This window comes from Venturia canescens, chromosome 1 (genome assembly GCF_019457755.1).
Source record: "Venturia canescens isolate UGA chromosome 1, ASM1945775v1, whole genome shotgun sequence".
Taxonomy (NCBI): domain Eukaryota; kingdom Metazoa; phylum Arthropoda; class Insecta; order Hymenoptera; family Ichneumonidae; genus Venturia; species Venturia canescens.
In genome coordinates this window covers 26,277,931-26,296,894 of record NC_057421.1, presented here as the reverse complement: position 1 = coordinate 26,296,894, position 18,964 = coordinate 26,277,931, and the positions used below count along the sequence as shown (strand labels likewise).

At 39.0% G+C, this 18,964-nt stretch overlaps 1 protein-coding gene across 1 annotated transcript in view; it reads right to left on the bottom strand.

The window, feature by feature from the left end:
• Positions 1-18,964, bottom strand: part of shg (shotgun) — a 125,528-nt gene that overhangs the window by 11,586 nt on the left and 94,978 nt on the right. The window contains exons 2-4 of the mRNA XM_043411293.1: positions 5,006-5,079; positions 2,013-2,154; positions 1,164-1,402 (exon numbers count right to left, since the gene is read on the bottom strand). Of these exons, the coding sequence (XP_043267228.1) occupies positions 1,164-1,402; positions 2,013-2,154; positions 5,006-5,079 (455 nt within the window). The remainder of the gene's footprint in view (positions 1-1,163; positions 1,403-2,012; positions 2,155-5,005; positions 5,080-18,964) is intronic.

The following is an 18,964-nucleotide window of genomic DNA, read 5'->3' as shown; positions in this document are numbered from 1 at the left end:
AGTGAAGCAAAAAATGGGATGAATAAAATTTTGGTGCTGACTGATACGAAGGAAAGGAAGTAGGATTTCGCGATGGCTCGAGTGACAAATTGGCCTCGGAACGATTGCAATCGAATACGACACTCGGACGATTGGGCAACGGGAATGAACTATGGATGAGGAGCAGAAGCGTATGTGTCCACAGATCGTTCATTCGTTCGGCAAGATTTCAATACGTTCGACACATCGGCTTTTGTTGAGTCTACTGCGTGGTATCCACAGTGACAAAAAAATACGAAAAACTCGTGACGCAATACAATCGCGATGAAAAAACAAAGCTTCCGTCAAATACGCATAGATGAGAGTTGGAAAAAAAGAATAAATAAAAATGGATGGAATAGCGTATGCGTTCGTGAGTGTGCAGATTTTGTTTTTCTTGCTTTCAGTGCCTCAATTTGTTTTCAAATAAAATTCCTTTTTCATTCTTTTTTTGCTTTTCATACACACGAGACATTGAAACATCGATAAAAACGCATAAGAAGGTTAACACTCGACGACTCAAGACCAACCTTCCACGAGTGTCCACGTAAGACCTGATTTGAGAGAAAAAAAAACAAAAACAAAAGAAAATATCGAGGCATAGTACTTTTGTTAGTCGCGGGATGCGATCGTTTCTTATTACGAAATTTTTCTTTTTAGCTAGCACATTAACTATCGGAATGCGATTATGACATTTTCTCTTATTTTATATTCCGTCGAACTTAATATTAATGAAAATGATGCTTTCTACCTCACCTCATCAACTAGCGGTATGCAACTGAGCGGAAAATTGCGCATTTTTTAGGGTAAATGCAATTAATAATAGAGAGAAACATTGCTTTTTTTCATTAAGAGAATCTTCAAGAGGGATCAACGAATACGAACGAGAATTCAAATAGAAAGATATAAACATTTTTCGATATCTAAGGAGACTATTTTTGTCAATATGAAACTACAGATTAACATTTCTAATGAAATAAATTATTTTGTTTCTCTTCTTCAATTATATACAATGCAACTAGATCTGTCTGTAATCGAATATTAGCTGGAGTTAAAAATATCTAAATTCAATATAAATCGACGAAAAAAATAGTATTAATGAAGTGTGAGGAGATTGGTAGATTATTAGTTTCTAAAGAACTCACCACTTTGTCGAAAACTGGAGCATTGTCGTTGACATCCTTGATCGTAACTTTGAAAGTGCAAACGTCATCGAGTTGGGGTCTACCATTGTCGGTTGCCAAAACCGTTAGATACGCTTCTTTTTCTCGGGCCGGTTCATCACGATCGAGGACTTGAGTGGTCCTGATTAAGCCGGTTCTGTTGTTTATTTCGAATTTGAGCTTTTCACCGGGGGCGGTTACGAAACTGTACGTTATCGTACCTAGAAAAAAAGATTTTGATCGTTACTTTAGTCATCGTAAATGATGGAAGGTGTAAAGAAATTCAGGATATAACCAATCAATCGATTCTGCTTTTTTTTTCTTGCTTCCGTTCATTATTCAGTAAACAGAGGGAAAATTGGACGAGCGTTTATTAGGTTGCATAATAATGGAGCTCGAGCAGAACGGAGTTACCAATTTCGCTGGAAATACGAAGCTTTCCAAGAATTTTCAATTGAAATAAATATGCTTTGTTGTTAGGGAAAATTTCAAGAATTTCATTGTGGATTTTGATCCGAGAATGTTCACTGTATTGTTCAATTATTTTAAAAGTACTTTTTGTGGACGTGCGTCAGTTATTTCGTTCACGGAAATCCAGACTTCATTGAAGTTTTTAGTTATTTGGTTGGACATTGTTGGTATTCGTCAAAACAATTTCGTTAAGGTACACGACAAAATTTCACTGAAATGCAACTGCTGCTGGCACTGTGGAGTTTTATCGGATGGACGAAAACGTTGCGTTTAATACGTCCAACTTCAACACGATTTGGTTTGCAGTGTTCGTGCGTGCTGCATTTCATTATTGAAAAATTTTATGAAAATCAAGCTCACCTCCTTCCTCTGGCAAATCGCGATCTTCGGCTCGCACCTGAATGACCTGGGTACCTGCGGGCTCTTCTTCGTTAACCTCCGGTGCGTATCTCGAACAATTAGAGAACACTGGTTTGTGGTTGTGATTGTCATCCGTCTGAGCCTGAACATTGGAAACAATGGCAATGATGAAAAAAACGAATGAAAATGTATTTCACTGGATAAAAAGTTTCAGTGTAGTTGATTCTTCAGCAGAATAATGATCCTTCGATATTTCAATATTAAAATTATGCCGTGTAACTGAGTTTTCCTCCATACGATATTTAATCAAGTTTTTGCTCCCCATACCGCTCAAATTTTTTCGAAAATTTGACCTAATTGCGACCGCAAATATGCATTTTATCTCATATCGTTTCATCCATTATGAATTAATTCAATACGCTAATGGGACAATTAAAAAAGTATTTTTATACTATAAAAACGATACATCAGGCTTCGAATAATCCTCACGGCCTATGGATAAACAGCTTAACAATATTTCCCTATTTTTATGCTTGCATGAGGATAATGTACTTATATCGTTGCTCACGAAAAATGTGTCTTTTGCATTTAACCGCTTTCGTTTCACACGAATGCCTTCTCTCGCAGAACATTAATATAATTTATTAACCCACTCGCCGGCACAGACAAAGTCGCGTGTACGTATATGAATTCATCGGAGCGTTTTTTCTTGTCCACCGTATCCACGAATAGCGTGAAACAAACTGGAATGAATAATCACTGCGTATGAAAAAACCTTCGCTATTAATATTCGTAACTCTGGCGTAATAGTGGCCGCTAATCTTTATCATGAAATAATATTTATTCGAAAAAACACTCAAGTTCTTTTGTGTTTGAACGATTATTTTTGCAACTAAATCTGTGACAGTTCGTGTTGATAGTTATTCGATTGAGAGCAAATATGAGTATTATCGATAATTGAGTCCAATTATTATTTCGTGATATATCGGCTCCGAGTAACGATTTTCTTCATCGCTGTATTTGCCTACGGATCGAATTTCGTCTTACCAATGGAAAATGACGTTGAAATATATATCCGTCCGGAATAAATTTCGTTCGAATTATTGCTTATACGAATGATAAAAAACTGGAAGAATTATATTCGAAATAATAATCCTCGGTATAGCAAAATGTACGGGAATAAAAATGCGAGAAAGCAGTGAATCGCGATCGATTAATAAAAACGTTGCGGTTCTTTAGAATACATTGAGGCTCTTAAAAGCGCTTTTGAATCGGTGTTTTATAGCCACGGGAGATTCGAGTGAGAAAACAAATCTACGCGTCGTCGACTGTTCTAAAACGCAATAGCGAAGGAAAATGTAAACACCCGCTTTTGAGGGAAAGCACACTCGATGTTTTGTTGCATCTACCCATCGAAATAATGAGAGCGAGGACGAAAGATTGAATTCTGCAAGTATATCGTTGAATTGCTAAAGTTCTCAATGATCTTTGAGTAACGGCAGAATTCGAAGTGTTCCGCGAGAGACATAACGTACGAGCTTAGGGGAATGTACGTACAGTGCAAACTATGTTTTACTTCGATATATACCCGGTGCAATGATTACTGCAAGTACTCCAAGAGAGTGGGCCACGTCTTGGGGAGTGACGGAGTGGCGCGGAAATTATTCAAGAGGCTTTTCGTAAAATATCTTGGTACAATTGGAGTCGTAAGGTAGAAACGAGTCGGATGTACAGGCTTTCCGTAGGAGGTGTGAGGAAGGGCTGGAAAGCGGAGGTTTTGGCGCGTTGGGGAGGTTCGAAGCGAGTCCTTTCATTCCGAATCTCTCTCGAGTAAGCCGCATATAGGTATATACCTGCGGTAAGAATAAAAAACGGGGGAAGCAATACAGGGGAGTTTGGTACGCTCGTACAGCTGGTTTGTGGGAGTTGGTTTGAACAGGCAGGCGCGGAGAGTCGAGGCCACGAGTTTCAAATTATTCATCGTCCTTTAAAGACCTCAACCAGGCCACTGCAAGATCGGAATTACAGATCATGAATCTGATTTGCCTCGTCGGGATCCCGAACCGTTACACTCGCTTGAGCGTGATTTTTCATTCGATAATTGCATATACGTATATGCAAACGTGAGTATAGCAAACATTGAGTCGGAACCTGGCTCGTATACGAGCCGCGTTGTTCTTTTTCATTCGTTACTTTCCTCAACTCCATTTTTTAATCTCTCATTTTTTACCGCTTCTTTTTTCATCTCAACGCGTCCGAAGTCTTGCGACTCGATCCTATTTTTCTTACCGCCTCGTACGCCATAAATCAAATCTACCATATGAAAAAAAATTACACGTTTTTTTATTTTCTCCGTCGTTCCTCAGATTTGTCATGTCGATGTCGAGCTACAGTAATGGGGTTGCGCGGCGCAATGCCCGATATTTATAACGATATAGATTATTTAACACCGCGTTGTCCTATACACGTATACGCGGGTTCTGCGTTTCCTGTTAAAACGTCACCACACCCGCAGCAGTCCCAAGCGCGGTTACACCTGGGTTGGATAAATATTTAAGCGAACGGGTAAAATCGCAGACAATTCCATTACCCGCAAGCCACAGCAGTCGGCTTGGAGGTCCCGGACTCAAGGCTCATACGAACATAGATATCTAGAGACGGGCCAGTCTCTTCCAATCTTTCTATATCCATATGTGTGTGTGTGGTATCATATATATATATGTATACTTGTGGGTGATAAAGAAAAGCATGAGACTGTGATGGATGTAGTATATAAGTCGAAGTATCTTTAATGTATGTGCTGCTGTGTGTGTACATAGATCTACGCGTGTTGTTGTTATTTTTTTTCTTCTTTTTATTTCACTCGAAACTAGAGCGTTTTTCAGAGCATAGAAAGTGGCCCTCACTGAAGTAAATCGAATAAAGAAAGCATTGTAAAAAGGTAGAAAAATAAGAATGGGGAAAAAAAGGGAGGAATTCGAAAAGCCACTCACCAGTAATTCCGTCTCGCTTAGGAACTGTGATCTCACGTCCAAGTGCCTGTAATGCCTCAATCTCGTACCACTCGCTGCAACAAGAATATAAAAACAAAGCCGATTATAGGGTTATATAGACGGATTAGCTGGAGAGTTTTATTTATATCGTGTATAATTAATCCAGTCACGATAATGGAATTGACCGAACCGCCACACGCGACAGTGATTACACTTGTCGTAAAAACTTGAGATTATGTGCGCAGCTTGTCAGGAAATGATAAAATTACTTCGTAATTATATACGGTAGCCGAAACTCATCAGTCGAATTAAAACGGTGGTGGAATACATAAATTATTTCACCTGATTATGCTGCGGAGGTTCAAGTTTAGTATTCAATATTATTTTTTACGTATGGATTTTAACACACTTCACGTTTTCTTCAACATTCGAATTGTGTGCGGGGTGAAGAAAGTAACGCGCGAGTCTTCATTCAAAAGCTTTGCAAATTCATTTGTAGAATGAAGAAAATTCATCAACATGGATCCACGCACGAAATCCGTTGTTGAGCAAATGCGAGCGCCCTGTAATCCGCTCAATTTTCTTAATCGAAGAATAAGAATGTGGCAAGAATAAAAATTGAAAGATTAACAATATTAAAAACGGGAAGTTCAATTCGAACAAATAGCGCGTTCGTCCTTTAATCAAGTTCCGATCGCAGTATGACCATGATTTGTTTGAGCTTTTACGCAGATACGTGATGACGTGGACACAATATTTACTGCGTACTGGAACGATATTTGTGTGACGGGATTGTTGAAAATGCTTGTTTTCACGCGCCCGATATTTCTCTGAACGAAAAGTCGAGTGTATATTATTTCCATGCAGTCCATTTAAATGATCCGCATGCATCTGAACAATTGTCAATATCAGAAATCAATTTCGTTTATTGACGTACTCATTTATCAATTCATACGCGAGTCTAATAACGTATGAAGCTATAAGTTACAGATTTTTTTACGGTATTATCATTTTTGTACACTCGAGTGGCTTCATTCCGTCGCTCGTGATTGCTTTTCATCGAAATGGCTGGTCGACGAAATGGTGGCCAGTCTCTGCAGAGCGCATTGACATTTCCACACAAAATAAGCGACAACGCGGGACGAAATATTTTGTACAGAAATCACGTTGAATTGTTTCTTTCGCGTGGGAGTGTATTGGCGAGCGTATCACGTCCCAATAACAGGAGCCACGAGAGGATTCAAAAGGGCTGCATTTCTCTACCATATTTTGCATTGTTTCGCCCGTATCGATGGGGGAATCGGATCGAAAGTTGATACTTTTGCCTCTAGAGCGTACAGCACATCGATGATAATTACAAGCACGCGTCTATAATGTTACCTCCACACTCTGCTCTCTTTCATTTATCATCGATATTCGATTTTACCGTTTACACAAGCGTGCCAAAAATAATGAGCATTGAAAATATTTAATTTCCGTTTACAATTGTTACTCATCACGCCGTTCCCATTTTTAATGCCAACGATGAGAGGTATGGATTACACTCGTGAGTGCGGAAGTACACGAAGGAATTGTTGGAAAAAGTGTGCTATTAAAACCAATCCGCGTATAAAAATATGGATACTGACACAATTCCGATATATTAAACAAAGCAAATATTTTCCCTTCGTTTTTCCATTTTTTACCACGTTTTTTTTCATCTGTAGAGAATAAGCGGAGCTCTATTTTTCACCCGGGGCCCCTGCACTTGGGCAACTTGGGATGTGTCAATTTGGAAGTAGCCATTTTTAGAGGTGTAACAAAAACCTCAAGCTCATTCGAAACGAACCGATATAAACGGTGACGCTGAAGTTTGCAACTTCGGAGTCCAACGAAATGATCTAAAAATACTCTCGAATAATTCCAGCAAATCTCTAATTTTGTTGCCGAATTTGCAATTCGTCATTTTTCAAGCCACGTCAATGATTCGTGAAATAAAAAATGACCAATTAAAAATCTCTTTTTCGTTTATTTCGTTGGACTCCGACATTACGAACTTCCGCGTCGTATCAATCGAATTAGCAGTTAAAAATGTAAACACTTTCATTTATACCGTTCGACGATGTTGCAGTAGAAAATGTATACGGAAAGAGGGTCGAGATCGATAATCATGAGTCGCGAGGTCGATAATGGGATTGCGAGCTAAACGTGCGCTAAGAAAAGACATTGCCGGAACACCTTTCACCCCTTGTCATCTCCACTATCGATGTATCATCCCATTGAGTGTCTCCATCCTGTTTATACTTATGACCGCGGTAGAGAAAATATAAACGCGTGAGAACATAATCGATAAAGCAAAAGCTATTTTAGCTTTGCTACTTGGTATACGAAACGTAAATGACGCTACGAATTCGAGATGATCGATTGTTGTATAAAACGTGATATTTGCACCGAGTTTCATCAGTTTGTAGAAAATCCTGAATATATATCACTGGATAAACATCACATTGGCATGTTGCTTTGTAATTAACACTGCGATCATAACAAATTAACAAATTAGAGCTGTACGAGGACAGTCATAATAACGATACTAAAGATTCAAGCATCGAGTCATTTGTCGTTAAAGGTCGCGCTCAATTAACCAAAATGAAAACATTTTCAATGACAAAATTTCTCAGCACATAATTACAAAGCAGAAAGTGTTGGAGAAATGGTCTCGCGAGAGCGTTTCGAATGAGCATATTTAATCGAATACCGTTCCATGATTGGTGAACAACGTTAATCCAATATATGAAAAATATCACGAGTATGAGAAATTATTACGATGTGCAGATCGAATGGCATGTATTTGATGAAATTTATTCGGAACTTATGGTTGTTATTCGCGATGGTGAATGGGGTTATGTGATTTATAACGCGATCATTCTCGGTGTGCGGAAGCGCCAACAGGTAATACGTGTATTTGCATTCACACTCTGCGGTACGTGTATCGACTAAAGTTAAAAACGAAAAGGCGTATTGTTTCGATGCTTTTGCGGTGATCGGCTTCAAACGAATGCCTTTTACGCTCGCAGCTCGAGCATATATCCAGTGTGCTCCCCGATTCCGTGCATTAATTATTCCGAAGTGAAATGTCGAGTTGTGGAGACATGATATATAGGCTTTAGAGTCGAACTACGACATAATCCTTCCATGGGGACAACGATACGATGAGAGACAGCAGGATGCGTGAACAATCCGCCTCTTCTACGGTGTACAATGCTAACGATCCTGACACATCTATTATACAGATATATATGTACTATAAACATAGCTTACGATCACAACATACGCGCTAGGCTACGTTACGATCGTTTCATCAATCCTGCCATTCGCAACCGCACTGAGAATCCGGTGCACAACTGAAGGACTCGCATACGTCCAGAACTTTCGAAAAATCGATTTTTTTTACAGATTATTATTCTCCATAGTTTTAGGCGTATTTCTGTGGAAATTGATTGTAAAAATTCCGGATAGATCGAAAGTTATTGTGGAAAACGTGACTGCCCAACGGGAGGCTTGACGCGCACTGGAAACTTTAAGGAGTTTCGATACCTGTTAACAAATGTTAAGAAATTGATAAAACTTGGTGATAACGTGCAAAAGCCCAATTTTTTTCGAAATTTTCTTCTATATAGTTATCGAGAAATAAAGCATTAAAGCAAAGTTCTTATGCCCGGAATGTATACTTATATATATTGAAACGCTATGCTCATACACGTGATCTTTCGAGTTCAATTATTTTTTTATTTTTGTTATGTTTTTAACATGGCTAGCTTTAACATTTTTTGATGCCTTTTTTTAAATATTCGAAATTGTTTGATTTGTAGTGCGTCGAGTCGGATTTTTGATATTATGATTAAAAAATGTTTATAAAACATAATTAAAGTGTGACATTTACGACACAAAGTGCACACTTTTTTTTTAACTGTCGTAAATTGCTAAATTTTTCGAGTTTCAAAAATCCGGCTCGACAGCCTATAATTACAACTTTATTTTACAAGAATTTATTTAGATTTTGCAGATCTATCAACATTCCAAGAGGAAATGATGCAGACCGTGGAGAAACTTTTTTTTCATAGTGCTTCGGGAAACGCGATTTTTTATGTTGTAAGTTTTGAAAAAAAATGAAATATTTTTTTTACAAAGTTTAAAAACTAGTGAACAATGCGTAAAGATTATTTTTATTAATTTTTATTGACATCTCTTCTAAAAACAGTTTTTATTCTAACGCGTTTTAGCCACTGCTGGACATATTTAAGGCGTGAACTGGACTTTTCTTCGCACATCTTGTTTCCGGAACGTAATATTATATGATACTTTTATTTATGATGCGAAAATACTAGGATTATGAAGTTTTTGCAAGCCTGATCGATGCTGTGATTGCACATTGCGGATTGTTAAAATTGATCGAGTTGAATTTTAAAGTGACGCTCGGTAATCTCGAGCATAAAAACACGGCGCACTTTGCCATTAACGTCGAAACTCTTTCTTTTTAAATCTAGACGATGAGCTCGAGCAGCCTTTTCTCAGTTATTGATTATCATATTCTATAATGAGAAACGAGCCATGAAGGAGCGCCGAATGACACACTTTAAAGAAGACGACTTCACTGACTCCCTAAATTGAATGGAGAGATAAGATATCTGGAATAACCGTTTAAAAAGAATTTTTTTCTCAAGTTAAATTCTCGCGTAAAACTGACGGTTTGCTCAGTCCAACGACCGCGTTTATGATATCTACCAAAGAGGGAGCATTATACGATGAGGATGTCGTTGACACGTGCTCGATGTTTAAAGGAGCAAGGGGACGAACTCCGCACATAGATTTTCCGTGCAACAGACTCCTGCTCGTGACACGATGAAAATTTTCCTCTTCGCGTGTGAGAGTTTTAACGAAGTTGTGCGTCGATGTGATCATCGTGACTGTATTAAGGTACCCTCTTTCCTCTCTCGCTCTCTGTGCTTTTGCTCTTTTCTCTGTTGCGCGATCGCGCGTATCACAGTTTATCAGTGATATCGCACCGCGCGATTATGAAGAGGAGGAAATCTTGTCCCGCACGTTTTTCAGTTTCTCGTTCTTATTGAATTGCAAAGGGATGCTGTGTCGTTTACAGCTAGTTTCATTGCAATCAAAATTCAACTAATCTGCGACTTTTTATTCGAGGATTCTTGAAAAAATTCATTAAATCTAGTCGGAAACGTTCAAATTCCTCGAGTATCGTTTAAACATTGTTTTCCACTCTTAACGTTAAAATAGAAAATCGATAATGCGTTGGCTCGTTTTCATTCGAAAACGAAAACGAAAGAGAGACACCCAATAATAATCGAAGTTGAATGTTGCTCGAATTGGAATATTTTTCGTACCGAAGCGAAAAAAATCTATGCCACTCCGTCAAACAGTAATGAAAAACAAATCCTGTCGAATGGTAAAAGCATATTTCTGATGTGGAAAGAAAATCAGTACGACCTCATTATAACACCGCATGTTTTATTTCATTCACCTTTGCCACAGAGTTCCTCACAATCGATAATAAGACGAGGTTCATCATGGTATATGAGGAATCTTCCAAGGATAAATATACATTTCATATTTACATAATATACGTAGAAATATGTGTACAGATATATTGGCAAAGTAGTCGTGAATTCTTTTGTTAATGCGCACGTGAAATTAGCTTCTCGTATACGTAGCTACGTTGCGCGCTACGTTTCAACATTATTATGCCTCTTTGACATTGCGCTTGGAGAGCCATTATTTATAGTACACGGGGGAAAAAGACGAGCGTACCTTTGACTAGTTCTTGAATCAGACTCGGGACTATCCTCGAAAGAGGCTTGTCCCGCACTTTTTCACGTCCCAGCCCGGCGGAGGTTTATTATTCCGGTTTCGCCGCATTTACTCGTGCATTTTATCAAACGTGAAACGAGCTCGTCGCGTTAAAGTTACACGACTTGAGCGCTTCTAATTGTACCGGGACTCGGACGTCCGTCGAGTGCACCGGGCAAAAGATTCCTCATTATCCACGACTCTTCATTGGCTTGTTATCGGCTCACTGATAAGCGAATCGGAATCACTGGCTTTGTAATGTTTCAGCGAGGTACATACGAATCTTCTCGTTACTGAATAAACACGAGAGTAATTTGAGTCAAATAAACTCGGAATATTCATCGAGGTAAATTCCAGAACAGAGTTACTGCATCTTATTAAAAAAAACTTGATAACTCGAAATTTCAAGTTGCTTTTCACTGAAATAACAATATCTTAATAAAATTCGTTACCATAGAACGACTGTTCTTGTAACAAATATACAAATGAAAGATGATGCAACAAATGAACTTAACGAGTCAAAAGTAAATTTGATCGTTCCAAGTTATTGGTAACGGCAGGGCATATTCACTTTTATTCCTTTAACATTTACGTTCCTAGAAACTACACGTTGCAACAAATGTTTCACTTCTCGTATATTTCCATAGTGGAATTTAATATCTATTAAAATAGTAAAACTGAAGTACTATTACGGTGAAAAACGGTTTTTGACTTTTTTTGTTCGCTGTTCGAAGTTTAATTGCTATCGGCGTACGAGAGTTTCAATAATAGGGTCAAGTAATTTTTTTTCGCGACTTGGAAAATTCTGTGGTACCGTCATCATCAAATGAATGACGAATCTCGAAGATGACGCTAAAGTTTGCAACGTTGAAGTCCAACGAAATGATCTAAAAAAACCTTCTAATCCCAGTAATTCTCCAATTTCGTTCCCTGTCGAATATGCAATTTGTAGTTTTTCAACCTACACCGATACTTCGTGAAATAAAAAATTGATGAATTACAAATGTTTTTTTCCTCCATTGCGTTCGACTCCAACGTCGAAAACTTCAGCGTCGCTCTCAAAGTCATTTTTGTAAAATAAATGTTGAATGATTGGGATAGCAAACAGTTTTTTGTCATCAGCCTGAAGATGAATATCCGAAACGCTAAGTTCGATGATTCCCGGTTAGAGTTAAACATTTCAAGATGGATTTATGGAAACGAAGAGAAAATTTTACACGTCGATGTTACAAGGAGAATATTGTGAGAATTTCTCGGGCGTGCGGAATATTGAAGGGGATTTGCACACACATATGCACGGGCACATCGCGGAAAAAGCGTATTAACAATCGAGATATTTCCCATCCCTATAGTAACGGAAACACTTCAAAAAGTCTTGGCGTGTGTTATTTTTCCACGAGTATTTCACCGTGGAAACACGAGGAATTTGAAAAAAATGCTATTTCATTTTTCGACAAGGGTTTTCAGTACACGAGAAGCACTCGTTTCGTAATACGTTTCTTTTTAGAGCGAATATATGTTCGAACACACAAAGTGGTGATGTTCTACATCGATAACATCTGTACCCAAAGCATGGTTATGGGGCGACACGCAATCGAGAATATCAACTTGTATACCGATATTGGAGAGTTTCGAAATGGTTGGAAAAACGTATTTCTCATTTTCGAAGATCCTTTGATCTGTGAGTACCAAGTATTTCTTCACTTTGGAAGGAATCAATGAAAAAATAAACATTCGACAGAACTAATTCATTCCAATAACACATGCACGTTTTTTTTTTTTTTTTTTTTTAAATTTCGAGCAAAGAGTAACCGAGTTGTTCTGTCGGGAATCAGATAACGTAATGCTTTATCTCTCATCCATAGAATTTGTGAAAGAAATCAAAAGGAATAAAATGTAGATCAACTTTGGTATATTGGTACCGAAATCATGTCAGGTAATGGAAAAGGTATTTCGTCATTATGAAATTCAAATCTCAATTCGCTGTACTTGTAATTTCTATTTTTGTTTACAAAGTTTTAGTTGAAGCTGGTTGTGTAATTAAAAAACAAAAAAAAGTATAAACCATAGAGATCCGTGGAAGTACAGAACTCACGTTCGAACTTCGTCTCACTGTGAAATGTTTTATGTCGTTGACACGCACCCTTTCTCGTACGTGTTTTTTAGAGAGTGTGCGTATGTGCGAGAATTATGCGAGAGAGAGAGAGAGAGAGAGAGAGAAAGCGTGTAAAGCTAGATAAAGTTATTAGTAGGTGCAGAGAGGATGATAATGGACTCATAAATACAGAAACCACATTCCAACTTCACAGACTTCGTTCTTCCAATCTTTGTTTCTCCTGCACCCAACAGTTCCAAGCACAGCCCTTGTGGTTTTCCACAAACTCGATGGACGTCGACAAAGAACAACAGCGGATACACATCTCTTTCTCCTAATTTCGTTATTTATAATAATGCAGGATGTAAAAAGTGGAAAAAGAAAGCCTAAATTAAAAATGTAGAGAAAATGTGGTTCAACTGGAGGAGGATTCTCGTGAAATTTTTCCGAAAAACAAGCTCAATGCGAGCGTGTTGATAATTTCTACGGCATGAGCAGTTTTTTTATGATTGCAGTTTTGTCATTTTCGTTATAGTCGCGCGAAACTTTTGTACTCTCATAGTCGCGGTGATTGCACAAATATCTCGATAGCACGGAACATTTGGACGAGCATTGAGCACTGTAGAAGTTTACTATACGCGAGAGTAAAGACGAATCGAAAATAATAATGGAATTCACGAACGGAACAAATATCGATAAAACATAATTCTGTAAACCGAGTCGTTCGTGTGAGAAGGAAAAGGAAATTGAGAGGGAGGAGGGAGCAGCGAAAGGTATTACAACTTTTTGTAACTTTCCGTTTTATTTTTCACGTGGTAGAGTCCCTTATACTCACAGTCATAGGTTTATGTACGGATACTACACCCATTGTGTGTATAGAGATTATCAATACATGGTCGCCTTTGAATAACGTTCCCCAAAGCCTTCGGCATGACTAAACTGCATCGAGTTTCATTTATACTTGATAGTTATATTTACATCTCGGTCTGCTGCATGCTCTTCGTTTTTGTTCTTCAAATAAACGTATGTCCCATCGATAATCGAAGATAAGCGAGGATGGTGGAACGACAGGATGAGCAGGCATGCACCGAGGCTGCACTGGCACGGTCCAACAACCCCATGAGTATGCGACCGCACAAAATTTCTTTACTTTTAGTGCTTTTCCTCCTTTTCCTCCTATTTTCTTTCTCCGTCTCTCTTCCTCTCATCCTTTGGCCTCAATGGGCTCGTTGGTCGAACAGCATCAGCAACGACTAAACTGCACGACCAGCGCCAACCTCGCGGGGTTTCATATCGAGCCGGGGGCTAACACAGAGTGTAACCTACGAACTAACTCAATTAGACCAACTACACAGTTGAACGTTCGAGCGCGGGCACACACGTATAATTATTCAGGGATCTCTCTCCGAGGTGATTCATTGGATCTGTTGAAAAACAAAAGTGGCCACTGGAGTTCATTCGCACTTAAGTGAAATAAAAAACGGGTGTTATCATTGAAGAGAGGAGAGAAAATACAATCCAATTGTCACCAGGTGTAAGCTGTCGACCCTTCATATTTTTATACGACGAAGCTTTCGTTCGCGTGAAACTTGCTTATTTTTCAAGCCCTCTTAAAAAACCGTGTAACCGCGAATGTTTCGATTTTCTGCGCAGAATAGTGAATCGACGCTGAAAAACATTCCGCGGGAACGTCCGACGATCGGTATTATCGAAAATATTTGGATAGTGAAATTTCATGGGCTGATCGATAGTGCATACGAAATCGGAATCTCACGTTAATAATGGAAGCCCGATGGGGTTGTTATTCGAAATTCATAAGCTTATTGAATTCCTCGAGGCCGGTTGAGCGAACTAATTAAACCTGAAATTTGAATTTATTGAGTTTTTGAGTATAAAATTATAACCAGGCGTGTGCACACTTCTGTACGAAATCTCGTCTGGAGCTCTGTCCTTTACGATGTTTTTCCATCTGCAGCCCAAGCGAAATCCCCAATATTTGGAGGTTGTGCTCGCGTATATACAAACACGTATCGTTGCACATGTGTATGATAATATACTGAGTTATAGACTAAAGCCGTTTTGTTTAGTGCAAAAGATCACAAAGGAAACGTAGAGCAGAGCAACTCCGTTATATTTTCTCTTTTCTCTTTGGGTTTGTGATACATGGAGAGGGTTGCTACTACAAAAGCAACAATAAACTCTTGACTCTGTACGTTCTCTTTGGTGGTTGTATATACGTCTTTTCGTTTTCGCGGATCGCTCTCTAAAACTCGCCATCCTTCCACCCTTTTGTTCGAGTCGTTAAAGTTTTACGAGAGAGAGAGAGAGAGAGAGAGACGAACGAGTGGATGAACCGCGAGTTCGCAAAACGAGAAAAATTTAGGGCTCCAACGAGAATTTGGTTCTTTCGAATGTGCTGTTATATAATGGCTCTTTGCCCCATTACTATATGTGACGTTTCGTAATTGCTATGAATTTCTTACTACTCCCCGACGATTTATGAACAGCAATCCGTTTAGGTTTGTCCCGATTATTCATTCCATTTTGACGTCTGTATCTCTTTCGCTTTCTCTTTCCCACTATCGTGCACGCTTACGTAAAAATATGTCACAGACATCAAACAGGGAGGTCTATAGTCATCACGAGTCGGACGCAAATAACGCGTCTTACGAATTACGGAGATTTTTTCCGGGATAGAAGCAGATGTTCGTGATCGCTCGTGCCCCAGCTCAGTCACATTTTAAAGATCATCAGACAGCTCGAGATCACGTATATGAACTGACAGATCCGAAGCAGCTCCCGTCACGTTTTCTTTTCTGTCCTCTCCCTCGGTATCAATTCGCTTCGCAGCGCGTTAACGGTGCACGCATATATATTAATACTTTATTTATAATACTTTGTCTATTTGAGACGGCGTCGAAACGAGGCAGAGCGTCTTTCGCGTTCAGCATGACACATAATTGATAAGCGTTTCAACGGAGAAGACACGTTGTTGCGTAATTGAATTCCTGTTTAAAAACGGAACATTCGACAAATAATTGAGCTGAATCATCACCTGGAGTTTGTACATTCCCACAAAATTATTTATGCATGGTAAAGCGTGTAATTTTCCTCCGCGAATTCCCCTGATTAGCGATGATTCGAGCGATAAATCCTATCACAGCTTCGTGTTGATCATCAAATTAATCGTTTCGGCAAAATAACGATTGTGCGCTGATTCACCGACCGGGGCTATCTCTGAATAACAAAATGAAGAATCGCTTAACTCCGACGTGCGAATTTACTTGTCGTTACCGTGCCAGGGATCGGCTGGCTTTTCAAACATTTCACTTTATTTTTGCTCATTCCGAAAAATTTGACAAACACGTTCGCGTTAATCGCGCAATATGGAGAACTTTGAATCTGGATAATGGTATACACGAAAAGCGCAAATATTGTTTATCCTTCGAGTGTCGACGCGCAAGTACATCCATCGGGATTGACTGGTCCACAGGAGCAACAGTCATCGATCGAATTTCGACACAGAAACAGAAAGTTGAACTTTCGACATACTTTTTTTTTTATATAAACAATGCGAAAAAAATTGAACCGAAAAAAGCGAGATTGAACTACTCGGCGATATAGTAATATGTGTGGGGATATACACTCATCCGAGAATAACGTTATCGCGTGATGTTCCAGGTTATCGTTACCGGTGCTTCCGCGATGCAAATATCCGGAGCAGTACCCGCATGTGCGCAAACTTTTTGCAGTATACAGGTGGCTCAAACGTAGCCATATATACAGCGCCTCATCGAGCATGTACGATATTACCAGCATGCGAGTAGTTACGTGTTGCGAAAACGAAGTTAACCTCCCGCGAGTACATAACGAGAGGCATACATAATAATATAAAAAGTACTTGTATATCGATAACTAGCAGCCCGTGTGACTAGGGTCGTTAGGGCTTTTTAATGCGTGTCTATATATATGTTTTGAGAGCGTTGCGTGTGTGTACGTACGTGTTGCAAACAGGAAAAACGCCCGCAATAAAAAGTGTTAAATCGATGTTAAATAGCACGACATAGCAGTTTGACGAGTTGGCCAAATCGCTCGGTTGACTGTGCACTCGGTCGTGATTTTTTTCCGCTATTCAGTAGCGCACTCGCTCAAAAATTCAATTTATGAAACGCTTCCTCGTTTCGTGTTGAAGCTCAATGTGTAACTTGTACGCGAGCAAATGATAAGGAAACACAAAACTCTTATATTAATTGTGTAATCCCAATATTACCGTAGACTTTCAAACTTTACGTTCATTAAGTAGGCAATTTAGAGTTTTGTGATGTTCCTCGCGTCGGGGGAGTATCCGTGAGTTTGTTTGACAGCTATCGTTGTGTGTCAGCGCTGCTATACATATATCGCACGGACACGCGTGAGAAGAAGGACTCATTCGAAGCACGAACTTGCCAATGAGTCGACTCTGACGAGACGTCTGATGTTTAATAGAATAGAATAGTAACGCGGTGCAGATCATGCAATATCTATGAGAGAGAAAAGGAGACTAGTGCATTTATAGGAGCCGATTCAATATGTGACCTATTTTTTTAGTCTGATTTCATTCCCTCTCATAAAAATATCTTTGCGATGTTCGTTATGTGACTAAATCATTCATCGGTGCCATGAATACTGTGGATCAAACTTTCCTCCTGTTCGGCTCATTCAAATGTGTCTGGGACTCAGTAACCCCGGTTCGGAACGACGCTGAAGTTAGCAACGTTGGAGTCCAACGAAATGATGGAAAAAACATTTGTAATTCACCAATTATTTTTCATTTCACGAAATATCGGTGCAGCTTGGAAAACTACGAATTTCAAATTCGGTAGGTAACAAAATTGGAGAATTACTGGAATCATTAGGGGTTTTTTTACATCATTTCGTTGGACTCCAACGTTGCAAACTTCAGCGTCATGGTTCGGAGCGGCTCCATAACGTTTGCTGATGCATTATTGGGCATAAGGAATGCAATAGGACGAAGCTCACTTTTGGAACTGGGACGTATTGGAGGATATTGATTGAAAATTTCTTTGTGGTGAAAGATTCAGTGATTATTCAAGAACTTTTGGTACGAATTAATAAAGTTATCAATTGTTGACTGATAGAAACGGTAAATATAATTGTGCAATGCAAAAAATTGGGTGATTGGCATCCCGCTTGAGCGAAAAGGGATCAGTCTTTTGGCTTTTTCGTTCTCGGCTCGGACGTATTTTCCAGCGGACTTGGTTCGACATATTGGTTTCCATAAAAGTTCGTTTGTCCTCGCATACGTGGTGAATATTATATGATTTCCCATGCGGCTACTCTCACCCCTTTTTATTAAATTAATTAACATTCAGTAAATTCGCGTAACAATTTAATTTGCCTTTCCGCGATGTTTTCCCAATTTTTTCTCCGAGCCTGATTCCGACTATTTTATCACCGAGGCTGGGCTCAAGTCGAGTAGAAATGGTTTTTCTCTCCCCTGGGTGGCGAGCGCCGCTTCAGCGATTGCCATCCGAAACATGCGAAAAAAGGTGAAGCGTCAAAGCAGGAGAAAGAAGCAATTTAGTGGCAATTTCACGATTTTAAAACTTCTGTCACGATTCATGAATGAGAAGTTTGAAAATGGAACTTTTTCTCATTAAACTCGTTTCACGATCTGTTCTGACCTCTCTGGTCAATTCGGTTATTTACAAATTTTATTCATCACCGACAGCTTTCGTATACGATCTGATTTAAATCTTGAAGTATTTCCCCACGCTACAGAATTAGAAATTGAGATTTTTTGGCACTGCTTTTTCTCGCACTTACCAAATTATTCAAAATTCCGCACCGACAGCGATATGCCCTAAAAATTGCAGTTGTATTTCAACAGCGTAAAAATATCATTCTCGCAGGACGGTTCGAACTGCAAGTATTCCAACGAATTATCCACGTTTTAAGTTTCCACAAAAATATAATACAGGAAAATGGTTGACGAAGCGAAAGCATTGTTCAAAAGA